Source organism: Colletotrichum jinshuiense, chromosome 5, assembly GCF_051148585.1.
Source record: "Colletotrichum jinshuiense chromosome 5, complete sequence".
NCBI lineage: Eukaryota > Fungi > Ascomycota > Sordariomycetes > Glomerellales > Glomerellaceae > Colletotrichum > Colletotrichum jinshuiense.
The window spans coordinates 1,689,885-1,716,825 of record NC_139312.1 but is presented as its reverse complement, the minus strand read 5'-3'; the positions used below and the strand labels follow the sequence as shown (position 1 = coordinate 1,716,825).

General features: G+C 53.8%; 4 protein-coding genes across 4 annotated transcripts; 2 read left to right on the top strand and 2 right to left on the bottom strand.

Annotated features, from left to right (window-relative positions):
* Positions 1-1,681: 1,681 nt before the first annotated feature.
* On the bottom strand, positions 1,682-2,484 carry EsH8_V_000441 (uncharacterized protein; the record flags this gene model as incomplete). Its single annotated transcript, XM_083272957.1, has 3 exons — positions 1,682-1,757; positions 1,814-2,331; positions 2,392-2,484. 3 exons carry the CDS (start codon positions 2,482-2,484, stop codon positions 1,682-1,684), a joined length of 687 nt encoding a protein of 228 aa, XP_083125672.1.
* A 422-nt stretch (positions 2,485-2,906) lies between these two features.
* Positions 2,907-5,350, top strand: EsH8_V_000440 (DNA polymerase epsilon noncatalytic subunit; the record flags this gene model as incomplete). Its single annotated transcript, XM_083272956.1, has 2 exons — positions 2,907-3,640; positions 3,691-5,350. 2 exons carry the CDS (start codon positions 2,907-2,909, stop codon positions 5,348-5,350), a joined length of 2,394 nt encoding a protein of 797 aa, XP_083125671.1.
* A 3,099-nt stretch (positions 5,351-8,449) lies between these two features.
* On the bottom strand, positions 8,450-10,421 carry EsH8_V_000439 (bifunctional aminopeptidase/epoxide hydrolase; the record flags this gene model as incomplete). Its single annotated transcript, XM_083272955.1, has 3 exons — positions 8,450-9,228; positions 9,310-9,416; positions 9,478-10,421. The coding sequence occupies 3 exons, from the start codon at positions 10,419-10,421 to the stop codon at positions 8,450-8,452; spliced, it is 1,830 nt and encodes a 609-aa protein (XP_083125670.1).
* Positions 10,422-22,656: 12,235 nt separating this feature from the next.
* EsH8_V_000438 (Up-regulated during septation-domain-containing protein) lies at positions 22,657-24,959 on the top strand (the record flags this gene model as incomplete). The annotated part of the gene is made up of 4 exons (XM_083272954.1): positions 22,657-22,755; positions 22,848-23,148; positions 23,196-24,070; positions 24,129-24,959. The coding sequence occupies 4 exons, from the start codon at positions 22,657-22,659 to the stop codon at positions 24,957-24,959; spliced, it is 2,106 nt and encodes a 701-aa protein (XP_083125669.1).
* Between the last annotated feature and the right edge of the window lie 1,982 nt (positions 24,960-26,941).

Sequence of the window (26,941 nt, the reverse complement as noted above, 5' to 3'; positions counted from 1 at the left end):
TGGTTCGTGCCATACTGTGACCACAACCTCTTTTCCCCCCTGCCAGGTGCCACAGCGCCTGCCCTCCATGGTGGGGGAAAGTCCCTGATGGCCTGTGCGTTTTGGTGCCCGCCCTTTTGGGCCTCCTTTTTTGGGGGGGTGATGGAGGGGCTTCTCCGATTGCTCACAGGGCACTTGACAGCTCTCAGTGAACGATTCTATCGTCGGCGGCATCGCCCACAGCAGGCAAAGGTCACTGTAACCGGTGGGACCAATCTTGAGGGTTGAAAGAAAGCAGTCGGCAGGGACTGACTAACCTGCCATTAATCAAGCCGGCGTAGTTTGGTCCTGAATGAGGCTATGCCTCTATATTTCCGTCTTGATGCCGTCTCGTAATGGACTCGGTATGGAGTGTTGGAAGAGGTGCAACTAGGTATACAGACGGATAGGTTGGCCGCCATTCCTTACACCAAACTTGAATTTTCCTACACCGTAGTGCGAGGACGTTGCTGATAAGTGATAGCTCACAATCCATGGCTGACTGAGTGAACCGGACACCATTCAACGCCTGACCACCAGAAAATACCGAGACTATTTAGCCTCATGACCCTTCAGATAGCTGCTCTCATTGTGAGAACAGATAGACGCAATTAGCCGATGCATAACAACCATCATCTGACGACGGCATCATTGTGACAGCATGACCCCCGGGTTGTCTGATGTTTCTTGCTCGTTCGTTCAGCTTCTCAAGCAAGTAGATGCAATCAGCCCCCTGTAGTCGGGTGTCTTTCTCCAATGCCCCTCTGTAGAAACTAATATGCGACTGACACGTTCGAAGTTGGCAAAACATCTCATTCTCTAACCCTACTATGTAGTGGCAGAATCTCTCCATTGCCACCATTCGACACAAATAGCGCTCTTGGCTGTCGAAAATCCCCAGTTTCCTTGACTCAAGGAAATATGGTTGCCCACCTGCATGTCATCTCTTTGACGGCCCGGCAACTCAGAGCATCCATAGATCAAGGCGCGCTGCAACATCTCTGCACCGGCTAAAATAAACCCTGATCAATCCTACCTAGGGTGGGACGGCCCCGTGCCCCAGAAGGCCCGATGCCGCCACATGCGTCAAGGCTGCAAAAGCCTCGAGGGTCGGATTTTCGACATTGAAGGATTTTGATAGTTTGAGCCACGTCTTCAGGGTTTGCCGGTAAACCATGCCCGAACCGAAAAATTCAACCGGCGGTCTGGAGTTATGCATGTGCCCGCTTCTGTCTTCTTCTCCTTTCGTCCACCTACAGCGGGAGTTGAATACGGGGTTGTGGGGGGAGGGACTGTGTCTGCAGGACGAAAGAATCTGCAGCGACTCCAGTTCCGAGGTTAGGCACGAGGGTAGGCTCACGATCCCCTCCCGGCGCTTGTTCCTTGCTCATATACCAGACCAAGTGGAGGTGAGTGGATTCCCCAAATCCGCGGAGGCATCGCCCAGCCAGCCCCTATCTTCCAAGGTTGCAATGATCCCCGGAACAACACTATTTGGCGAAAAGAGGGCAATCGTCTTGACTCAATCAACAGAGTCTTGCGGCCATGCGCGGTTGGTCGTAAGATGGGAGCTAAAATTACACTTTAGGCGTACACGTGTACAGGCCGAAGCCAACCTTGTAGGTTACCCTTCCAGGCTGGCGTCCTGTAATCCTGAAGATGGCTATGACCTGTCCTTCTTGTCTTCTGAACGAAGCCTCTCAATGATCTTCTCTGTCAGAAAGGGACTCAGCCCGAGACTGTCTGCTGTCAGCTGGTTCGTTCCCGTCTTTAATGGCCGAAACTGCCAACTCACATTCCCTCGTTGGTGATGATCCGATACGTCCCGCTAGGCTCGAGCTGCCCAATGATGTTACCGCTCCGATCAACTTCCACACTGCCCAGGATATCCTCGGGCCAGGCAATGCGGCCAAAGTCTGGAGGATTTCTCGAGTCGCTAAGATGGACATAACCGCCGTGCCCCCCTCCGCCAGCGCCTCCCTGGGCGCTGGCACCGCCGGTACCGCCGCCACCACCGGCCTTGCTTGACGAGCCTCTCTTGTTTCTCTGTGCGAAAAATGCGCCGCCAGAGCCTAGGTTAGCCCCGCCAGGACCAGAAAATGCCTGTGCCTGGGCTAAAAGATCCTTATCTTTGTGCGCATGCTCGGCGAGAACCTCGTACAAGATCTTGGTGAATGTCTGGTTCTCGATGAACGACTGTGGTGTTGGGGGGTCTCTCGTAGAGAAGCCAATCGCTATTCTCTGATTGGGCGGTTCATCTTCGAGGTAGGACAGAAGAAATGATGCTCGCGACGCATCTGCGGGGAACACTTTCTGAACAACACATCATTAGCCTACTGCTCCAAAACATCGCGCCGATGGGCTGGTACTCACAATACGCGGATTTGACGGTAAACTGGAAATTGAGCGGAAGAAGGTTGTCCTAGAGGCGCACCTCGGAAGAAATCGAGTCGCTGGTGTTAACATCCTGAGTATAGCTGCTGTGGTAAATTAGTATCAGATGGCCAAACAACTTGATCTGAAGCCCTTTTTTTTTTAAATCGAAACAATAGCTCCTGCTTTCCTATCCAATAATGACGGCATGCAAGGGTCTGACAGTTGAGGGGAGCTTCAGCCACAAGTGCTGGGTCTAGCCACTTCACCCCACTAAGCCATCAAGCGATGTGGCGCAAGCACAGTAGAACGCGGTCCCTTTCGCTAAAACGCGGTGCTGAACACTGAACGCGTCTCAATTAAACATCTAGTGCCCCCAAATCCAGACTGGCGACGAACTACCACCCCTACGGCTATTGCGACAAGGCGCCGTCTCATCGAATTTACCTCGTCAATTTCCTCGCTGTCTAAGATACCCAAACTTCCCCCCCAAAAAAACGCAGGACACAGCCGTCATGGATTCTCCGCCGTCAATATCCCCGAAGCGCAAGCAAATGCCCATGGCCAACATCTTTGGCGCAAAGACACCTGCCCCTCTCTCTTCCGCGATACCTTCCTCTTCGCCGGCATTCGGTACACCTGTACACCCTTTGAAACCCTTCAAGGTTTCAGCGCCTTCGAAGCATGCGATCCTTCCCATCATTCTTCCGCCGGCCACTCTTAGACCATTGGCATTTCGGACTTTTACCAAGAAACACAGCTTGACATTGACGTCGACCGCCCTACAAGAACTCGCTACGTTTATTGGCCGCCACTGTGGCTCCGCATGGCGAGAGGAAGGCCTGGCAGAGAAGGTCCTGGAAGAGGTGGCCAAGTCATGGAAGAATCGGAATGGAGGGGTTATCGTCGACGGCGCGAGCCCGGAGCTGAAGGATATCCTGAAGACATTGGAGGGTAACATGAGCGGGGGCAAGGTCGTGACTGGTGCTAGAGGTCTTAGTCGACAGAATAGTCTTCTGCTCGAGCCAGGACAAGATGCAGAATTGTCAAATACGAGACTAGGGCTGCGGCCGATGCAGTCTTCCTTGGTTCGCGAGGACAGCCAGCAGAGCTTTGGCATGTCGACCCTTGGCGTGGAGGAAGACGAGGACGACGAGAACGTTAGGGACCCACGCAAGTGGCTCAAAGTCATCGACGCATATGAGCAACCAAGGTTCTATTACAACGTCGCCAAGAAACATTTTGAAAGGTAGGAGATGACCAATCGTAACGAGAAAATACTGGCTAATACGATAACAGAGACACCTCAAAACCATCCCTATTACCGCCAGCAATACACAAAACCTCCTTATTTCGAAACAGATACAACGTTATACACCAGAGGCTTCTCAGAAATGAATCGTTCCAAACATCGGCTGTCGCGAGTGCAAGGGCTCCCTCTCTCAAACGCTCGTTGTCAAATCAGCAGAACCACAGAATCACCCCGATTGCCAATCTCCTAGGCCGCCACGGCAGCCATCACATGCTTCTAGGCATGTTGAATGTGCTACCGGCAGGAGGTCTTGCAATTAGCGACCTGACGGCCACTATCGCCCTGGACATATCACAAGCGGTAGCAATCCCCGAGGATTCGGCGTGGTTCGCACCGGGCATGATTGTACTGGTAGACGGTGTCTACGAAGAGGAAGAGGAATCTGTCGGCAAGGGGTTGAGTGGAAGCAGCGGTGTCGGCGGGACACTAGGCGGCAGATTTCAAGGCTTCTTCATAGGACAGCCCCCTTGCGAGAAGAGAAAAGCGACTTTAGGTGTCAGCGGCCCGGATGGCGGCCAGGACCATACCATAGGGGGTGGGTTCGGTTGGATTGATTTCCTTGGCGTGGGAAGCGAAAGGGCCGTCGGGTCACGGATGCGGAAACTCGAACAGCGCCTACTGCCCCGACACTCTGCCGAAGAGGTGCCTAGCCGGGGCCGCATGGTCATTCTTGGTGAGCTGAACCTTGACCAACCACGCACCTTGCAAGCAATGAGAAAGATCCTTGCGCTGTACGCAGCCGAACCCGAAGGCTCAAGCCCCATGACCTTCATCATCGCAGGCAACTTCACTCAGCACGCCGTGCTTGCGAGAGGCGGCAGCGGTGGCAGCATAGAATACAAAGAATACTTCGATGCCTTGGCCTCGACATTATCCGACTTCCCCACCCTCCTTCAATCCTCCACATTTGTCTTCGTCCCAGGAGACAACGATGGCTGGGTATCCTCCTTCACCGCTGGAGCCGCGACTCCACTGCCTCGGAAAGGAGCTCCGGACGTCTTCACTTCTCGCATCCGGCGCGTCTTCGCCGCGGCCAACTCGGAGCCTGGCGCCAAAGGTGATGGCGAGGCCATATGGACATCAAACCCAAGCCGTCTGACACTTTTTGGCCCGAACCATGAGATTGTCGTCTTCCGGGACGACATTTCAGCACGTCTCCGCCGCACGGCCGTCCGCATCAAGTCGTCGAGACAGAATCAGCATGAAGATGAGGAGAACCAGCTTGAGGCTGGGAACGGCGCAGACGACGTTGCCATGGCGGGAAGCGACCCAGCCGAGGCAGATGAAGCCATGGATGTCGACATCCCAAGTGAGAAGCCATCTGTGAAGCAGGTCAACTCGAGCCTTCCACAAGACGTCCACACGGCGCGGAAACTTGTTAAGACGGTCTTGGACCAGGGATATCTCTCGCCATTCCGCCAGGCTACCCGTCCTGTACACTGGGACTACGCAGCGGCGCTGCATCTGTATCCGCTGCCGACGTCCATGGTGCTAGTGGATACATCAGCGCCGCCCTTCTGCGTCACGTACGAGGGCTGCCACGTCATGAACCCTGGCAGCATCCTAGTTCCGGGACGAACGCGGATCGGCCGGTGGATAGAGTACGAGATTGGCAAGATTGGAAGGCTGCGGGAGACGACATTTTGAAACAAATCACAAGGGCTTGGTTTTCATGCAAGCGAGGGATTGCGGGGGTGGTCTGAGAATGAGACCCGTGACGTAGCATATAATGATTAACGGACCTGAGAAAGAATGGCAATATGCCTTCATGGTTGCTTGCTCGAATACAAAAGTTGTTGCGAGGCACCCAAACTAGCAATGTCTACCTCCCGAAGGACTCCCACTCACCATTGAAGACCAACAAGACCAAAGACATCGATATATCCTGTGCTTTGATATTCTAAATCTTCCTCTCGTGTGCAGTTCTGTATCTTGCGCTCGGTTGGCCACATCACTCGATCTTCAATCGACGGGACAAAACTCGAGTTATCGAAAGACGCATCCAGGTCGGTATAGTAATAAAGGCACCTTTTAAGTGCCATTCTTATATAAGAATATGTGTCCGCTATGTGTCTTCTTTTTGATGACTCATGATACTATTAGTGAGGCCGTCAACTCATTAAGTGTTTCGTTCTGTCCTAGGTTTTCATGTCGTCTGTGACTTTGTAAATGTCTTCGACAGTTACCATCCTAGCTTGCGTTCAACGCCAATGCTCTCTATCATTCTAACCTGGTGCCTGCTACCTTGGACATTGCAAAGTCGTGGGTCGATTGAAAGATATATGGATATTCCTTCCACCTCGATACTCTTTTCTTTTCTTCCTTTCATTTCTATAGGCAGTGAGCAAAAAGAACCGGTGAGGCTCGGTTGTTAAAAATAGGCAGCTCTGGGCCGAAACCCACCTCATCATGCTAATATCAGACTTGAATCATTTTACATCATTACTTGCCGCAGCAGCCTTTCAGCAGAAACAAACCGTTGAACAACTGAGCAGCATGTAGAAGGTCGTCAGACCAGGCATGCTCGTTGGCTAGCCCTCTTATCAAATCTCGTCTATCTCGAGTGTTGAATTTTGGGCGCAGCATAGTCCTACAAACTTTTTAGCTTGCCACATCCTACACTCACGAAAAGTGACCGTTATTCTCCTCTCAAGGTATTAGCGAGCAGTACCACGCAACTAAGATTACTGACTGGGAAGAAACTGGTCTAGGGTCTATTATCACAGCCAGTAAACCGGCCGGTTCAGCCGGACTGACGTAGGCTAAACACTCCGTTGCGGTCTTCAGGCTTCAAACCGTGCCAGTTTCAAGTAGCAGAACGTATTGGCGCCTCATAAAAACAGAGCAGTTGTGTAATTTGCACATAAGTCCTGAAATAAGCGAAGACCCAGTGGCCATGGTCCTGACCTTTGCAGCTAAGATAGATACCAAGTTGAATTTTCCGATAGTGGCAGCGACCAAGTCATGCATGAAGGCGTTCAATCATCTGATAATAAGCCCGGAACGTTTGAGTCAGAAGTCTGACAACAATCTACTTCACAAAATGCCAAAAGGCTAGTGTGCCCGGTTCAGAGTACGAGCAACCACCCTTGGAAGCACTCCAGCGAGGGAGAGCTCCTCTCTTTTCACGCTTAGTGGATATATAACTTGTGTAGAATATCTTATCGAAGCTCTTGGACGAGTTGAGACTAGTACGATACCTATTTCTTATCTCCGGGGATTTCCAATATTCTGGGAAATAACAAGTACAAAGTCGGTAAACTGTGTACGAGTTGAGTTTACGGATTGTTGAAGGCAGTGTAATTATTGTCGGAGCTCGGATTTATTTGAGGAAATTTTGCAAGATAGTATCTACCCTTGTTGGAAGTCCACAGGTGCCGGAAGTGATGCTGAAGAGCTGGACGAGTCAGTAACGGAAGCGGCCTACAGACCTAGCTGGAGAACAACGAAGCCGATGTTGATTATACTACTTCGTCAATCGTGAAGATATCGTTCCAGATCAGAGGTGTTTGCATTGTATCTGCACAAATGAAATAAAAAGCTATAAATTTCAGGGAATTGATAGAAGTCGACGGCGGGGGGAGGGATATCCTATCCATTGTCCTAAGGCGTACCAAGCTCCTAAGAACGTACGCTATTGTATGCAATATATACCACGGGATTGTATCAATCAGCTGAATACGTTGACACTTCGTCCGCTGCCTCTTACAGTTCCACGGCTGCAAGCGAGAGAATCAAAGTTAATGAACTACTGGCCCCCCCTTCTACTAACACTGGGAAGTCGGACTGAACGGGCTCCTACTGCCATGTACTGTGCCCAGCACGATATACAAGAGGCAAACTTTTGAGGGTCATTTGTGACCGCATCTGTCATTTTAATTATCAGACACTGATGAAAGGGAACATATTATACAAGACCTGCAACCATGTGCAAACATCACGAATGTGTAGATGCCGATGTGATGATCACTGGCAAAATGTCTTGGTTGGGGCATGAGCCACGAGCTCATCACAAGGCCTAGCGTTGCGTTAAGCATACGGACTAGTTCACTCCAGAAGATGCACTTGCAAGAAAGTTAGAAGTGTCCCATGCGGGTCTAGGATAGGCACAAGTCCAGACTACATTGGGACTCGCTCACGCCAGTACCCAAGTCCTTCGCACCACTGCACCGTTCTTCTGGTCTTCTGGGCCCTTTGAGACATGCCTTACAAATAACATGGCTTCCTGCATGGCACGGCCTGCGTCCTTTTTCAGTACCAAGGAGTTTGGGGCGACTATCACGTCAACTTCTGCTGTGGGAGTGACTCCGGAATTGCCCAGGGCGGATGTTCGACACCCTCCTTCAACCCATACACCATCCCAGGGGTAGATCCTGGTTTGGCTGATAAAACTTTTCAATTAGATGCACATCAGACAGCTTTGAAGTGGCTTGTGCCAGAAGACACTTCGGTTGTCTGCCGCTCCTTGCCCAAATACCGGCATCATGGTACGCTTGAATGGGATTTTGGGTTCATAAAAGTACACGTCTTGGCCGTTCGACAAGGGACAAATAGGAATGGATGACAGGACATTACGCGGGTAACCACCGGCTTTACGATAAAGTATGCATAATAAGTATTTTTCTTAGGTAGAATACAGCAGATTATGAGGCAAGAGAAAGTTACACACAAGGCACCCCTTCTCATCAAACAAATTCACATATCTTTTGTTAGCTATCTGGCGAAGACCTTATTTTTTTTACTACTCTACACAAGACCAAGATCCTTCTCCACCATGCCGCGGCAAATAGGGTGGTAAAAGTCCCGGTTCTTCTCAAAGGTCTTGAGCGCAAGCTCGCGGTCGACCTTGTTCAGAGAGCGGAACAGAGGCCTCACAAACTTCATGCGGCCGACATGACCCAGCAACTCGGCAGCGCCGGCGTACGCGGAAGAATCCTGCGCGGCCAGGGCGATCTTGTAGTAGGCCGTCTTGAGCTCGGCGTTGCGCGACGAGACGAGGTCGTACGTCGTGCCGAGCAGGCGGGCGCGATCCGCTGACAGCGTGTTGGGGAACTTCTCGATGGTCTCGAGGAGGACAAGCTTCTGGTTTCCGGAAAAGGAGGAGACGTCCTCGGCGGAAGGCTTAAAGCTGTCGTCCTTCCAGTTCTCGGCGAGCTTGTAGCAGACATCTGCCAGGGAGGTGTCAAACTCGGGCTTGGGCGGGAGGCCGGACTTGTAGAACCACGTGTCCCAGTCGATGGAGGCGACCTTGTCCTTGATCTCGGCGTCGCCGAGGCCGTTAAAGAAGGTGAGGAATGTGTCCTTGAACTCGAAGGAGTCGAGCGACTTGCGGGACCACTTTGTGAAGTAGTGGGGAATGAACTTGTCAAAGGCCTCCATGCCGACGAGACGCTCGAGGTAGTAGAGGAAGTGGAAACCCTTCTCGTAGGGCACAGTGCTGAAAGCGTCATCAGGGTCAATGCCCTTGTGGTTGATGATGAGCTTAGTGAACTCAGAGTTGTCGCCATAGAGGGCGACGGCGTCCTCTGTGAGAAGGTGTAAGTTTGTGCATTCTCACGAGTGGTGTTTCGTTAGGGAAAGGAAGGGAACAAGGTGTCATAACATACCAAGGGCCTTCCAGCCAATGATGGCGGAGAAGTCGCGCTCCGCGTCACCATGGACAGCCATGCCAATGCGGCGCTCGAGATATGTAGTCCAGCCCTCGTTAAGCCAGCTGGTCCAGATTCGTTAGCATCCCCATCTCATCCTCGAATCTCGCACAGAACCCCACTCACAAGTGCTCCCAGCTGCAGCTGGTCACCAGGTTTCCACTCCACGAGTGACTCAGCTCATGCGCAATGACATCCACATTCTGCTTGTCGCCGCTGATGATGGTGGGCGTCGCAAACGTGTAAATTGGGTTCTCCATACCGCCGTAGGGGAAGCTGGGCGGCAGCACCAGCACGTTGTACTGGCCCCAGCTGTAGGGGAAGACGAGCTTCTCGGCAACGTCCATGAACTTCTCCATGTCGTTCTGAAGCTCCCACTGCGACTCCTTCAGCTCATCGGGACCCGTGGCCACGATGCTCCGCGGGCCGATGGGCGCGGTGGCGATGTCTCCAGACGCCAACGCAAAGAGGTACGACGGGATGGGCACCTTCTGCTCGAAGCGGTACACCGTGTCGTCACCCTTCTTATCCTTGTCGGAGCCTTCGACGAACACACCACTAGCCACGACCGGCAGAGGCGAGGCAAGGACAAAGGTGTACGTAGACTTGACATCAGGCGTGTCCTGGCACGGGAAAAGAGAGCGAGCGTGGATCGCCTGGCACTGCGAGAACATGTAGGGATGCTTCTTATTGCTCGTCTGCGCGGGCGTGAGCCACTGCAGAGCGGTGCACTTATCCGTCGTGGAGAGGTCAACGTCGACCTTGACAACCTCTCCCTTGGCAGCGCCTTGGGGAACGAAGACATGCAGCGGGGCACCGTAGGGCTCCACGCGCTCCTTGAGCTCCCAGGTCGAGGCGGCGGCGTTGACCTTGACGCCCGAGATGGAGAGAAAGCTCGAGTCGAGGATGATCTCTTTGCTCTCCTTGTCGGTCAGGGACTCGAGCTCGAGTGTGACGGAGCCCTTGAGGGACTTTTCCTTGAAGTCGATGGTGAAGTTCGCAGTGGTGTGCTTGGTGAGCCACGCACCGTAGTTGGACAGCGTGTTAGGGTCTCTGTTGTTGACAGCCATCTTTGCGGTGGTGCCGAAGGCGGCTGCACGGCTCTGTGAATTGGTTAGGCGGGTGAAGCTTGCTCTAAGCGGAATAGATCCCTTTGACAAGAGAGATCGCCACATGTGTGTGAAATATTGACTTAGCGGAGCTCCGGTCTCCAGAATTTGATATCTCGAACTCCTCTTGTGATGTCGTTGGAAGCACTTGCCAGATTTGGACTAGAGGGGGGGTAGCTTCAGCCACAGGTGATACAGAAGAAAGTCGTGTCGAGCAAGCCACAGAAACGCGCCACACAAGGCGCAGCCACTTTATGCCCCACCTTACTTTTGTTTCAGTGAGTGGAAACTCCCCAATCTTCAGCTTCTTCTAAAACATCCCGAGACCACGAGGGACCGGAGGCTGCCGACTCCTTCATCCAGCTTCCCAGCCAATGCCGTGACCGAATGCCAGATGCCACACACCAATATGCCACCCCTCGCCACATGAGATGCAAGGCGGGCTATCGGTCCTTGGCTTGCTTCAGGCACAAGAATACAACCTTCGATAGGCTCACGCGAGCTGAGCACTGTGATCCAGTCTCCGAACCTGCAGAACGGGACACCCAACAATTTGAAACGACGCTGCCAATCCGAGATGGGATCTCCCTGCCGTGACGTCGGAATCTATCTGCGTGTTGCAGGCGTGCAAGCCGTGCCTGTGCCTGCTGGGCATCCCAACTTCCCCTCCCCCTATTCTCAGTCGGTCGCCCTCTCCGCCACAGAGGCACACCAATACGACTTTTAGACGACTCCAAAACAAAATCTCTCCGTATTTCCAAGGGTGGGAAACCGGACGAAAAGTCTCCTTATGCACCTGGACCTGGACTCGACTCGACTTGACTCGGGGTCTGGACCTAGACCTAGGTAGTTCGTTCGATGTCTGTTTGGCCCATATCCGCGCAAGTTTCGAGGCCAGAATAAACAGAACGCCTCAACGGAGAGCGTCCCCTTTCGTGCCTCAGGGGATGCTGCGGCAGAGAGAGAAAATAATCCAATCCAACCCATCCCCCCCCTGAGCTTACGAGGGACAGGCAAGACAGGCAACCATTGCCCTTCCAGATCCGGCTCTGTCACGATGCCAGTGCGCGCCGCCTCCTTTTCGTCGACCCTGGCCCGATCTCTGGAAAGCCCTCTGCCTCCCCCGCCCCCATCCGTATAGTTTTGCGCGATTCCGTTTCTTGCTGCATTTTGAGATGAGCACTCTCTCCCTTCGGCCTCTTTGCCCTTTTTCGACTCTCAAAAGCCCCAGTAGGTCGTCCCGAATCAGTTGACAATTTTTTTTTAGAGGACAGGGCAGGGGGCGGGTTGGCCTGCTCTGCGTCCGCCGCCGTGGCTACTGCCCTTGCAGTCACACCGGCGGCGCGGCATGGCGTGAGCTGTGGAGACAGCGTCCCAACGTTCTCAAGGGGGGCTCATAGCTCCCCCCTCCCGACCAAAAGATGTCGAGGCATATGTGTGACAAGACCTGCATGACGGTTGCCTCGGTATGTCCTGGCAGGCGAGATCACAGAGTCCGTAACGGCCTCCTTGTCGGCGAGCGCCAAACCCTGGCGAGCCACGTATGCTTCTTCGAGGTTCAGAATTTGGACCTCTTTCGTCGCAATATCGCTTCTTGTCGATAGAGTGACGGGAGAGACCCATTCTCATACCGGCTACGTCCTCAGAAGGATAGACTTTCCAGATGAGCTAAAGCTTAGCACACCGAAGGTATCCATCCATATTGACTTTCAAGCTTGGATCAGAGAACCCCCCGTCGGCAATAATGAACCCGTCTCGTTCAGGTACCCGACAGACAACTTCTACCCCACACTTGATGGGGGGAGGCTGCCACGGAACCCACATCCTTCTGGAAGCTTGCGTCCAACCGGAATGCAAACAGTGAGCAGGGGCTGCCCGTTTCTTGATGGATGAGGGGGGTTGGAGATTGAAAGGGGCTGCAACACGTCGTTGCTATAGGGTATATGCGGCTTGCATATGATAAGATCTGAACTATCGCGCTGGGAACATCCGTACAAGTTGTGCAACATTTGCCGATGATTGTTTGACAGGTTGTGGGCTGGGCTGTGTAAGAGGAGGGAGGAAAAAGAAAGACGAGCGTGCGCCTCCCTCGTGCCGCCATGAAACAGCCCGAAGGTGTGACCAACGGCTTCATATGCCTGCCGCATTCGAGCAACGGGTTAAAACCCTCGTTCCTGGAAGATGGAAGAAGATACGCCTTCTACCCCATGACACTGGCATTGCGTTAGACAGGACCCCCTGGCTTGTCAGCTCTGGCATGCAATGCCCTGAGGCGTGACGCTCCTGCTAGGGGCAATGCGTGCCAGGGGTGGGCATTTACTAAGAAAACGGGGGGGGGGAAGGGCAGCGTTGCCCTTCTTGAGGTGAAATCCGCTACAAGATTTCCAGTCGCGGAGGATGGGCACCTTTTGAGTATGGACGGTTGTTCCTGGGCTTGATCTGGCTCCAGTCCACCATGCTGGACGGATCGCGGTTTCGCACCACTGCAGGTGCGTGGTATGGTAATTAGCCTTGTCCATGAACCAGGCCGCGGAGTGCACCCGGCCTGCCCCTCCGAGCCTAGTCCTCACAGCAATGGTGCGGCGTGACCCCCCCGGCTGGGCTGGGCTGGGGCTGGACGGCGCCGATAAGTGCTCCCAGGCCGGAGGAACGCTAGCAGCTCAAGCTTAGCAGGGAATCGTGTTGGATCTCAGGCACCGCGCGTGGCTTTGTTTTTTTTATAGGGGTTTTTTTTTTTTTAGGGGGGATTCCGTCTTGTTGGGCGCTGGCGCACCTGTTTTCTGCGCCGGGGCGGTGGGGAGGGCGGTCGGCCGAGTTCGCCAAGAAGGGGACAGTGAACGACCAAGAGTCTACATCGGTTCCGATTGACCGAACACCGGATGCGAAATGTGCCAATCTTACCCGAAAGTCTCCAACCTTGGTCCCGCGGGGGGATTTAGCCTGATGTCGAGCTATGTCAGTGCCCAAGCGAAGACGACAACCGTCTTCGAGATGACAGCAGGCACACCTTGCCAGAGAGGCCCGAGTGCTGCATGCTGCAAACCACAGGCGGCCATAGTTGTGCGAGAGCAGGTGGGAAAGGGCCCCGGGAAGAAGGCCAATTGTGTTTGCGCGCTAGGCATAACGAGTGCGCCACGGGATTTTGACATGACATCGTGGTAACCTCAACGCTGGGCCAGGAGAGCCCATTATGACGCCCCGGCCCCCATCCCCGTCCAACTCCACCGGCCTCCGACGCTCCTGCGACTGCGACGGATTAATTACGCAGCAGTCCCCATGGCGGATGCATTCGACCGGCGTCTGCTAGCCGGAGAGTTGTGTCTGCAGCCATGTGGCTCCGGCATATGCTTTGTTATAATCGCCAGAGAAAACTGGAACTTGGATGGGATTTATCGCTACCCAACACGCCCGCTGATGTGCAGTTCCCGAGACGGGTGCCAAAGTCAAAAAAATATACGACGAAATAATCCTCCGCATGTTGATCACTTTGCCACGGACCACCACACCCATGTTTTCTCGGTTTGCCATTGTCACTGAAGGTGCTGACAAGACTGAAGATCTAAGACTGGGGGGTGCCGACCCGAGTATAAGTGGCCGTGGCGTACAGGACAAAAGAACAAGAACAAGAGCCACACACACTTGTTTCGTCGCAACTTGGCTTCCTGTGAGGGGTATGGCTTCGCACGGCGCCGTGTACAATGTCCGAGAAACCATCGTGGCACGCCGAGTTGCTGCCACCCCGCCAGTCTTCCTCGCCTGAACCTTTCGTCTCGGTCTTGGCCCGTGGTAGCACAGCCCGAACCGTGGAGGATGAGAAGTAATTTCCATTATCTGTGCTACTGCTGGAGAAAGGGGATTGCATGGGCTTCCGACTGCCATTGACGAATCGTTGGCCAGTGACGAGTGCCAGGAGGACGACCTTCCTGCACAGAGCGGTGTTTTGACCCCGCACTTGAAGGCAAGAAGAGTGCCTATACCACCTGAATTGTATCTTGTTAGGACAAGGGAAGGTTGAAGGCTGCGATCAGAGGTCCGAGAGTCAAGCAAAGCCCCTGTTCCATCCGATATGGCAGTCATCGCCTAGCCCCAAGGCCTGGACCGCCGTTCATTATCTGTGGATGGAGGATTTTGCGGAGGAGTAAATCCATCCCTTGTCAATTCTCATTTGCCGCTTGAAACCCCGACTTCACGTAGCTTGTAAAAGTCGATGTGTCTCTAATCCACAAGACTTGTTTCAGCTACGTTTGCTAGCTCTCATCTTGTGGCTGTGTTGTGGGAAACGGGCATCAACAGCCAGTGTCCCGGCTCATGATTGTGCTTTCAACCGGCGACGTTGGTGATACACAGCTCATCGATGGCATGAGCCTGAGTGAACCCCAGATTTGAGCCCGAAAAGGACCCAGGATGGATTCGAGGGCGGGCCACCATCAAGATTCCATATCTCGAACTTGCTGTAAAGCGAGTTTCGAGGGAGTTGTATGCAATGCAAAGCAAAGGCGCTAACCAGGGGTTTGCGACGAACTCGATTCTAGTGCCTGCAGTTATTTGCACGTGCTATAGACATGGGGTCCCAGGGGTGTCGAAACGATCGCAGCTTGTCAAAGTCAGATTCTTACATCAGTATAGGTGAAGGGAATGCTGCCGGGTTGTCTGTTTCGCAAGCTATGGTAGCACCAACCCCAGCGGCACTTCTTCGCACCTGGCTGATATCGCCGATGTGGGGGGGCATCGGTTGGTAACCCCTCAAATTGTCGTTGCCGTTACTTCCAGAGGCTGCATGTGGCCGTTCTCAAGCCCTCAAGATGCTACCAGTCCATATCCACTGAAGTTATTGGAAAAGCTTGATTCCGGCATATGAGGTTTCCTCGTGGTGGACCTAGGGTCCGGCTGAGAGCCTCCCGAGTGAGGAATGGATCTCGGGGAAAACGTGTTGCTTGTTACATTGATATTGCTGCAACCCCATGATAACCTCTGAAAGAATACTCCGTGATATCGGTAAGTCCTGGAGCTGGCGCTGAGACACACTGCGTACCAAGAATGACAAGACAAACACAAGTGTTGTGAAGCTTGTCGCCCACGTTGCGCTAATTCGCGCCCAATATCATGCTCAAACTTGTAAGCGTGGTAGTGCGGATCATGATAGAGAAAGCCGACGGGATGCAGTCAGTCAATGGGATATCTCTAAACTCAGCGACAGAATGAGGGGTTGGGGTTCGAATCTGATCGCCAAAGTTTCGTCCCAAAGACGAGAAGATCGACCATGGCCCCTTCAACGCGGGCTAGCCAGGGACCCCAGATCCGAGGTCTCATACACCTGTCAGGAACCTGGGGCTTTACTCCCCCCCAATGGCGTGACAACACTCTTGATCGCTGTGGGTTCATCGGCACTTGATCCAGAGACGGCGAGATAAGCTTTGCGTTGACATTGCACGGAATTGAATGCTGGTATGTCGTTGGCTGTTTCAATGGATTTGGAGCAGTTCTGGAGGAATGGCTAGATAACATTGTTCGCCCTGCGCGGCAACAGCTTATCTTGCGAGATCATCGAGGTCCGAGCTACGGCTTCATCCTGTCAAGAGTTGGCGCAGCTCTAAAAGCGTGGATCTGTAGCACCCATCGACAGTGCAACATTTGATTCATGGCGTTGCGATTGTGCCTCCCATTGCCTGCCGTTCTTTCCCTTTCCATGCTGCTTGGCTTGGCCCCATGACTTGTGTAGGGTCCCAGGCGACGGTTGCATCTCCACCATTCACCATATCGCTCCAACTGTTCGCGACTCGTTTGCACATAAGCGATGTGAAGGATACGACGTCGTTGCAGCGGTGGTTGCAATTGTGGGGCGGAGACGAGACGCTCATAGAGTCCGTGAAAATGTGACTACGCAGTGGCATCGCAGCGAGCGCACCAGCACGGTGATGAACCAGGTTGTAGCCGGCCGATCGCAACGCGGATGCGTCCGCGAACACTGACCATCGGCCCGTGGGGACAATTGCGCTGGCCCTAGCAAGTACGCAGTTCTTGTGGGCTATTGCGGCAACATTGTATTGCGATGAAATGAAGGTGGAGGAAGGTCCCACGTCTGGGCTGTAACGGTCGAGTTGACCGACGGGGCAAGATGGATTCATCGGAGTGATTTCGTCAAACGCGATGTTCTCTAAGCAGACGAACGCGCAACGACCTGCTCCATCTCATACAACAGTGCGATATTGACATCATCAGAGCCCACGATCCCAGCCACCATAGCAGAACCCACTGAACCCAGATATTGTTCTGCCACCGTTCGGAAAGTGAATAAACCCCCTGCGTTAATTGCCAACTGGAGCTGTGAGCTCCTAGGCAGCCAGTACCGAGACAGTTTGATGACAGGGGAGCTATGTTGGGTGACCAGAAGACCGGGGCCCCCAGTTGCTGCTCGGGATAGGGGAGTAACAAGGAGCGGAGAGGCAACCTATTTCAGACGTTCGCGCTGCACCCGCAAGGGTGTCGGAGGGAACCATTTTGCGGTCCCAAAGATATAGGAGGAAGGCCTTGACTTAACCAGAGGCCTCATTTTTGGCTTTGGTGGGGGTTTGTTTGATGCTGTATCCAGTGAGGATTCTCAACATCCAAGATGCAGCGCATGCTGCCGTACGGGATTTTTATCCCTCACGACTAATGCATGGTTGCCATTGCAGTTAATTTGTGGAAACATGGTGAAAAGTTGGGATGAGGATGTTTGTGAATGATTTTAAAGGACTGATCACCGACAGACAACGGCCCCTAAGTCAATGCGCACCGGTACATGTTGGGGTGTGATAAATCGAGCCGAAATACGAGACGAGTTCCGAGTGTTTTGGCAGCAATATTCTGTGGATTGATGCCCTCGAAGCCAAATCAATTGACAATATTCATTAAGGAGGGTACTTATTGCTATCCAGGGTTGAAAGTACAGAGTAGTAATATTGAGATCACGGCGTGACGGCGTGCAGAGCATAACGTCGTGCTCGGAAGCTTCTCCTATGTTCCTGTATCTCGTCCATTATTAATGAACACAATGCTTTGGGTGCTGTCAAGCGCTCGAATCTTCATACATTGCGTATAAGTACTCGTATCGTGGAGGTTACAACCGGCCGCACGTGGCAGCCAGAATGGGTTACGGCTGCAATGCCGTGAGTCAAGTTTGACTTCACTTAACTCTCACTCTCCAGATAGCCCCATTCCATTCCACTCTTTGCGCAGCAGGATTAGGTGTTCGGGCCACTGGGCGGAAACAGACGTGGAAGCAGTGGTGATATCGAGGACAAGGTTGCCACTGGGTCTCTGAACAAGGGGCCTTGCCCTCGGGGACATACTCCGGCCAACATCTCAAGCCACGCCTCCCTGTCGGACGACATAGGACGGAGGACCCACAAGTGGTCGGGCGGGGTGACTGATTTCAATGCTTTTTTGACGAAATCTGTGATGGCGACAGTTCTGCATCAGCGGTGTGTTGAAATAATAACATCCATGCCAATCAATGACCGAAGCCGAAATTCGCCACGAATCTTTTGACGGACAACGTGACGGATTGGGAGAATATTCGGAACACTCCAGGTCCCAGGCATTTAATGATTGTTCAGTATAGGCTGTGTCCCTGGGCGGCGGACAATGCAGCCTGTATGCTGGTTAGAATACAAGATGAATTTTGACACAGCCGGGGCCAAACTTCTCACTTTTCACTTCGTGGACGAAGAGGCGAAAAGGCGGCTTGGCTGCGCTTGGGCACTTTCTGGCCGGCCTAACCGTCATATTCAGCTTGGCGTGTTTGCTCCACCTCGTTGCTCCCGCGCCCGATAATGGAGAGAAAGAGAGTCTGAGCGGGAGACCACTGTTGGGATTGGCGCACTGTTGGGTTTGGCGGTGGTTGACAGACCGGGAGTATCCTAGGTAGCTCAGCGATCCAGAAGGCGCCGGTGTTTCTTTGGATGCCCTTGGTGATACGGGAAACGTCAAGAGCGTGGGGACGGGAGAAAGGTGTGCTCGGCCACTGGCTGGTGCTTGGAGTTCTGCGGCGGGTGGGGGAAAGGCTTGGCAACTGGAATTCGGCGGACGTTCCGAGTGGAAGTTGCATACAGATTAAGGTGAAACTGTCTTGCCATCAACTGGTAGCGATGCAAACAGCCAAAGAAAGAGCCGAATAGTGGATATGTGAACCTAATTGCCATACACAATGTCATGTTCTGAACAGATGGAAATGCTAGGGCGATGCTAATTGAGTCGGTGATGCTCTGCTGACGGACTGGTGACATTAAAACATGCTGATATGATATTGACAGAAGCTTAAAGGCCCAAGGGTCGAAGCCAGCGGATAGGATCTAGAAGGACTTGAGACCGACAGTCGAGGTGCGCGCCGTTCTTCGAGCGAACGATAAGCTACCGGTGCTGAGAGGCCCCCGCCGAACGGATTGTCAAAGGCCTGCATCGGCGTCAAAGCTTAAAGCCCCAACGTGAGTCTCTAGTTAGTGCCATCGGGACCGAAGGCTTAGTTTTGGCTTATGTCTTCCCGAGCCTCCGAACGGACAAGCTTCGTCCTAGTAAGCTCCGGACGTCATCCCGCAACCTAGAGCCATTTACCTCAAGTGGACTCCCGCCGCAGTAAGGTCGGAATGATCGTGGGATATTCAGCATACACGTACTCAGTATATGGCGATATGTCGAGATTCAAACAACGCATTTTGCCACTGGTGCTGCAGGCATGAGAGGGAAATGCCTGAATGCCACCGTCTCATTACGTCGCCGTAGATTGGTGTTTTCTTGATATGCTTGTTTCGTTGCCCAATCAAGCCCGTCCGTTGGGGTCATTATTCATGCAAGTTAATGCGAAGGCTACCCGCTGTGCGCCCGTGCAAACTTTACAATCGGCCAACACCGCAAATTCTCCGGGCTCATATTATTGGGCTACCAGGTCATTCCCTTCCTGGTGTGAGCGGAAGTGTCCTTGTCAACCGCAGAGCTTGGGCGCCGTGACGGTCGACCAGCATGCCGCGGTCGCGTGGCCAATGGGGCGGAACCTATGATGCAAGCTCTTTAATCGGCACGCTCTCCCCCTCAGCTACGAGTTTTTGTCGTGTTTCGCCGCCCGTTTTCGACTCATGAAGATGACATCGGTGGGAGCATATGGCGTGGCTGGACCTAGTAGCATCAAATAAGACAGTTATGGAATAACAGCTTGAAGCAATAGTGTGGCAGGATTGGCTGATGCCCAGGTGCCAGAGCTGTGCAGGGTAATGGTTGCAGTTGACTGTAGAGTACCCTTTTGCAGCCATGACATTTAGATGAAGCTCGAAAGGAGAGCTTGAGACGGTGGCGTCTCTCGGCTCGCGGTTCAAACAGGGAAAGGTGACGGCCATCGTCCGCAGCGTGACCACATCAGCTGCTCCTGGAGGAACGTGCGAACCACAAAACAGCGATGCAGTAGCTAATGGATGCTGTGGTTGAGCGAGGGAGAGGACAGGATGGGGACAGCCCTTGCCGCATCGAGCATGCCATGGGGTGTCACCCATCACCAGACAGAGACACGGAGCGTAGTTCACACCATTGTAGCAGAACGAGAAAAGACACAGAGAGCATGGTCTGGAGTGTTGCAGCTCTGCTGGGTCGCGAAGCACAACTTGACAGATAAATTGAGTGCGGAGGGAGTGGGCTCTGGTGTAAGCGAATGCTGCTGGAGCAGCCACTGATAACGGCGATCATCGGTCGAGCGGCCACAAGGGCGGCCGTGAAGAGAGTCATGAATTCATGGATTCAGAGTCAGGCGGTCTGAATCCGACTCGGAACAGTGCATTGAAGGCATTCCTGGAAGAAACAAGCAAGCCACGAGACCGTGAGTAACTACTTAGCGCGTTTCTTGCTCCTCAGGTCGGTGTTGGTGCCGCGAATGGCCCAAATCAGAGAGGGGCGGCTGAACATGGCAAAGAGGCAGGGAGGCGAAGTCGTTGAAGACGATGACTGAACCCCTCACCTGCTTGGGAAGGCAGAATAGCGGAATGGCGGAGAGGCATCTACCCAGCAGCAAACCATGGTAGAGAGGTAAGTGCGCGTCGCACTTTCTGTCTTGGGAAAGTCTGTCATTCTGCAGGAGCGGTCTAGACCAGCTGGCGCGGTTGCAGACAGGTTGAAGAGGTGTAAGTGCAGGTACGTCTTCACCCCCGCTTCTGACATTGCTTCCTTCCCTCTCTCCTAACCATGCAACTAACCATAACTGTTATGTACGGGGTCAGAGTAAGTGTCCGGGCAGTGACGGCAGGGAGCATGGAGCATGAAGCAAGGAGCATAACAAGAGGCAAGAAGAGGGCAAGACGAGTTGCCTCCGCTTCCAGCTCTACTCTACTCTACCCGTGTCTTTTTTCCGGCAAATGGGGATTCCAACTGCGTGCCCGTATAATCTCTTCCCTGTAGGTGCCCGGCTACCTTGCTCCCGCAGTGCTCTCTGCCTCAGTACATTCATCAGTCAAAGGGTTACATCCACGAAATGCTTTCCCTCCTATGACTACTGTGGTAGCTTCAACCCACTGCCGTAGCTACCCTGCCTTAAACCCTTCACCTACCACCCGTCCGGCCCAGAAAAAAGGTTATCATACTGGCTATATCGACTAGCATGCCGGGCATCGGTTCCTCGGAGACAGAGGGGGGGATGGATGCCATGTGCACCATTGCGTCGTTGCTGGTTGCGCACTGCGAGACCATGTCTTCCTGATAGCCAATCCCGGACCAAGGTCTATCTTGGCGGCCTGGTCTAGGTGGAAGGCAATACTAGCGTAGTGTACCAGGGGAGCCCGAACGGCGAACCCTGTGTGCTGGGGTGGATCAGAGCGGAAACCTGGCCAATGTGGTGGGTCGAAGCTCCCCTACGAGGGTACGTACTGTCCCTCCCCGACGTTCACTCAGGCACCGGATATCTCCATTTTTTCGATTGGGACCCCGGTCCTGGCGGTGGGACGCTGCTCCGGGGGGGTCTTTTTTGGCTCGTTCAGTGTGCTCAAGCCGTTTCAACTCTGTCCCTCCCTTCCTCATGCACAGCGACGGAGCCGATGCATGCATAGCAAGCACATTTGCACATCTTTCCTCACTTGCACACCTGTGCCCTCCTTCGCGCTGCAACAAGCATCCATACAGCATACCTTATTCCGTATAACCCAATTTCTTGCCTTATGAACGGACACACAAAACACTTTAGGTTCTTGCTAGCAACATGCCTCTCCCACACCCACCTCTTCTTGTTCCTCCTCTTCTCGTCCACGCGTGGCCCTTGTCCTCTTCTGGCCTTCCACCCCTACCACTGCACTGCCCTATTCCTGATTTTGCTTCTTTCTCCGGCAGTCGGACGCTGTGTCCCTCGTGTTTCGCTCAGCCGACTGGGTATCAGGATGCAATTTCGGTCCTGCCTACCCTTCAGAAGCCCCAAGGAAGCACGTTGGAAGCAGGGCCTTGCACCACCATGTCATGTCATGTCCCGTTCTGTCCCGTCCTGTCCTGTCCTGTCCTGTCCTGTCCTGGACCCGTGTACCCGTTGTCCCCGTCCCTCAGTGCACCCGCAGGCATCAAAACTCCACGTTCCCAACCAGACCTGCCTCGCAGGGGACACCCCAGTGCACACGCGCAGCCCATCTGGTTTTGTCCTCTCCTCGTCCTCGCTCTGATCTACAGTGAATGACTGGCAGCCTTCACATGGTGCTCGGTGTTGTACCTTACTCGTCCCAGCTCGTCACCTCTCTGTTTCCATCCCCCCGTTCGCCCCAACTCGTGCCGTCACCCCGCCACCCCCCTGTCCCTCTACTTCTCTCTTCTCTAGTGTACGAACGTAGCCTCTCTCTCTCTCCCCCATGCCATGCTGCATGCTGACCCAGGGCCCATAGCCTCCCGGTCGACAGAGTCAAGGCTCCCTGTCAGAAAACAGACCGACCTGCATATCGAAGCAACCGAAGGGGCCCATGTCAAATGCAAGTTCGAGCTTTTTTCCCTTTCTCCAGTCTTCTCTTCTCCAGTCTGGTTCCTCTCCACTGCATAGACATATATAGCCTCACTGCTCTACTTCTTCACCCAAAAGCGCCATTGGTCTTACTATAGCGTGGGACCTATAGCTTCCCTTTCCTTGGCTATAGCTGTGCCAGATCTTCTCCTGACCTGCACCGGCCGCCATCTATCTCTCACCCTCAAAACCCTGCATCCCTCCTCCCAAATGGCTCACATCGCAAGCTGTATGCTCGATGTCCAAGGCGAGCCCGCCAATGTCTCGTATTTAGCGAAGCCGTCCTCCCCACTACCTCCAATGGAACCGGTATGCTCATCACTCGTTTATCCAAACTACTTATACACTCTCTGTATCTGCGTCGGCCCTATGCTGACCAAGTGCTTGCTGTATAACCACAGACACAACCACCGCCGACAACAACAGAGCAGCGGCCCTTTGTGTGGAGGATGCACCATCCGGAGACCCGAAAGTACCAGCTTTTCCCCAAGGATCGTCCACAGCGCCCGGCGGGAAAGAGCCTTGATCCTGAGCAAGCATTCGCCCTCGCCATGGGACAGAACGACAAAGCAGAAAAGCCCTGCAGCACCAGCGGCTCGCTGCGGTTACGCATCAAGGAGCACAACCTCATCCGACGACGGAAAGTGAGCATTCCCGAGTTGGGCCCAATGACGACTGTTCAAGAAGTTCCCATGGATTCCCGTAAGTGCAAGCCCATCGGCTCGAAACGTGTATCTGACAGGCCGCAGCCACTATTCCGGGACGGCCACCACTCCATGAGAGATCTGTCAGCGCTCCTGGTCATCACGTCAAACAGCACAAGTCGAACGGACCTGTCACGTCTGCGGCTACCCCCGACGGTGACAAGTCAGAGTCCGCAACTCCTGTTCGCTCTCCTGAGCGACACCAACGATCGGCCTCCGAAACCCAACACCCTCGACAACCGACATCTCCGAAGCAGTTGGCGCCTCTTGTTATCCCTACTCACATTGGCAACGTGCCTCGTCTAGCCAGACAGATTTCGCATAGCCGTATGCGATCAGGCAGTAGCGGGCAAGATTCTGCCCAACTTTCTGCCCGAGCCGACGACTCGCCCAGATCACAGTCTCGGACTCCCTACACGCCATTGACAGCCTCTACCGCCCTCACAACACCACTATCCGCCTGTCCCAGTATGCAATCCGCTACCACACCCGTATCTGCTCCCATTATGGAAACACGGGCCTCGCCCAGTCCTTGGGAGAACAGCAGTACCCCAATCGCGACAACTCCAAGCCAATACAAGGCTGAAGCGTCGGCGCCTTCAGAAACCGATGGTGCATATAAGGCTTTCGTTCACAGTCACAGGAGAGGTCAATCCGAATCCAGCAGCATCATGGATCGGGGTCGACCGAGGAAGCGAAGCGACGCACGTAACAACAACAGCCCTCTCAAGCGAAGCTGCTCGACGCGGAATACCAGCGCCGAACGTCGAGCCTTTGAGGAGCTGCCCACTGGATGGCGAGCGAGTGAGGCGCCTAGTCACATTGAACAGAACGAGCTGGCAGCCCTTCAAAAGCAGGCCTTCGGTCAGGCTTTGAGGTTCGAGGTGTTGAAGAAGGAGGATGTCGAGCTCCTTTCAAGGGTAAGAGTCTAAGAATGAACACCTACATAGTATGGATCAGAACTAACGATAGCTCCAGGAACTCCGTCAGCTCGACGAACGAACTGAATACCTACGTCGCACATATAACTCTCTCAGAGCTGGCCGACGCAATCTTCACTCGCGTATTTGCCAGTACCTCCGTTCTCCTCGCATGGCCAAGTTCAGCACAGACTCTATGCTTAAGCAAGAGGAAGCTCTCGCTGAGCTTGACACATCTATTGACGATTGGGTTGGCAAGCTGGAGCAGGCTGAGAACCGCCGCACACGGGTGCGCCAAAAGCTCCTGGAACACGTTGCTGCCGCGGCTACCCTTCCCAATCCGGCGACGACGGCTGCGAGCGAGTCATTGCAGCTCGCCATGGGCATTCGATCGCCTACAGTTGTTGGAAACATCTCCACCCCTCCTCGAAGCCCCACCAAGAACGGCTACTCTTCCCACACTGCCAACAGCTCACCCTCGCCGCAAAGAGTTGTTGCCCAGGTTCCCAGTACTATCGTGGAGCAACCTGTGGTCGAGAGACCCGCCAACTCTAACGATAAGCACGAGTCTTCATTCAGTCATCGTCGCGCCGGCATGGAAAGCATTCGCATCTACGCCGACAGCGACGTGTATGCTCTCCTGGCCGACGTGGAGAACGAAATCACAAAAATGAGCGCAGCGGCAAACCAGACCGAGACCACTGCCGCCTTGTCCGACGATGAGCGGAAGGAAATCCATCGCGCACGCAGCCACGAAGCCCTCAGTGGACTATCCTCTATTGATGCCAAAGATGCCGCCCCATCTACTCGTGCGCCATCGCCCCCCGTCAAGGACAGCCCCGTAGACGGCGAGGCCATCTTCCTCACCAGCGCTGTGTTCCGAGGCTAGGAGCCAACCACGACTGCTCCAGCTTTGTATCTTTTTAATCCACCAACATCAACATAACATCAACATCCCTTCTACAATGCGTCTTGTTTCTTGTCCACGCGACTGTTATATTTTTAACGCTTACGCTCCCTACGTCTCCAACGACTCCACGGCTGACCCCATTACATTCCTTTTCGAAAAGCGATTGTGCTTGTTACACCAACTTGATACCCGTCCGCGACGCTCCCTTTTCTAAGTAGTACTTGTTTATAAAATTCACCACCGCACCCCCTTCCCTTCATCTCATTGTCATTTTATTACAAACCTATACATATTGGTATTTACAAGGTGCTGGTGGCGCTGGTCTGTATTCTGGGGGAAATTGTCTTCGTCCCGGCGCGGGCAGACACGGCTCAATTACCTCCTGTTCTCTTCATGCTGCAATACCAATTGTGCCATATTTTGCACTTGGCCTTGGGGCCAATGCCTACAGTGTATTATATAGACAGCAAGACAGATTACCCACTAGGGGGAAAAGACAGTCAAAAGCAACATATCAAATTACACCATTTCTTCAAATTCACACATGCGGATGATGTAGTGTTCTGGCTATCACAAGAATTGTATGACAGCGGCAACGTTCCTGGGTGATGCTGGAAGCAAAACAGAAGCAAAACAGAGAAGCCTTAACTTGCGGTAGACACATATATCCTCATGTAACTCGCATGCAGCAAGCAGGCCAATGATTCCCCAAACCGCTATGAAGTGTTGCATTTGGGAAAGCAATGCGGCTTGGCTTATCGCTTCAAGTAAATGTATATTGGCGAGATGGCGGTTGGCCCAAGGTCTTTTGTCAAGAAAAGCAAGCGCATTGCCGGGGTAAGGCCCGACGTGATGGGCAGCGGGGGGAGCGCGGGACGCCGCGGGCCCGTCGGCGGCAGCAGGTAAGATCATGGCCGCTGCTGGAGGGAGAAAATCTACTTGAAATCTTGCCAAGGCGCGCAGGATATGCCGCAGAGTTGCAAGCGACGGGTCCGATCGACGTGCGGCCGGTACGACGCTGCCACGGGTTGCGGCGCGCCAAGTTGGCGCGATGGACTTTGAACCGTTGCCATGTGGTTTTATCTTTGGGGGGTTGGTAGCATGCATCAACTTGGGCGTTATAGCTGATAGCGTGCTGCTTGTGGTACCTTCCCCCCCACTCCATCTCATTCGCCCCCCCGGCGTTGCTACGACAAGACCGTCGATCACAACTGACTGAAGCTTCCCTGGAGGACGGATGGCCATGCTAATGTCCCTGGCGCAGTATGACGACAGAGAACGTCAATATTGGGACGTGGGGACCGCCTCGCCCGTTCCCGCGCTAGGCTAACGCGGGCTCTGGCGAAATCGCCGACCGTTCCTTGCAGTAGCCGAGGATAGTGAATGGTCCGGGAATTTTACGAAAGGGAGGACGAGGAAGAATAAACGTGGAAAGTCGACGGCGTCGCTCCCGGATCCGGCACAGATCAGCCAAGGCGGCGGTGTTTTGGGCGGGGGGGACTCGAACATCGCCCTTGTTTAGTTTACCGTTCCCTAGTGGCAGACCGGGTGTGTTGTGCAGACGGCCGGCCATCGTTTTTGTTTGGTTTATAGGGAGAAACTCGCCTAAGAGTTTTTTGACTACCGGTATTCCCTCACCCCCACCCTATTGTGACGACGAAACGCCAGTGTTAGCATTCCTTTGGTCCCTTTCTTTTTCTTGCTGCCTCACCCCTTTCCTTTTCCTCTCGCTTCGTTTCTTATTGAGAGTGGCGCATGTTTGACAGGCGCGAAGAAGGCCCAAGGGGCCTGGTTTAAGCAGCTGTCAGTTCGAGACAGGACTGGGGGTAGACTTCCGTCGCGCAGGGTGGCAGAGGAGAGGGGGTCCGTTGCGGCGGAGGCGGGGCGAGGACACCCGTAGCTTCGGGGGCCCTTTCTTGTCACATTGCGGGGCGGGGCTTCAACAAGCTTGTTTTGGAACA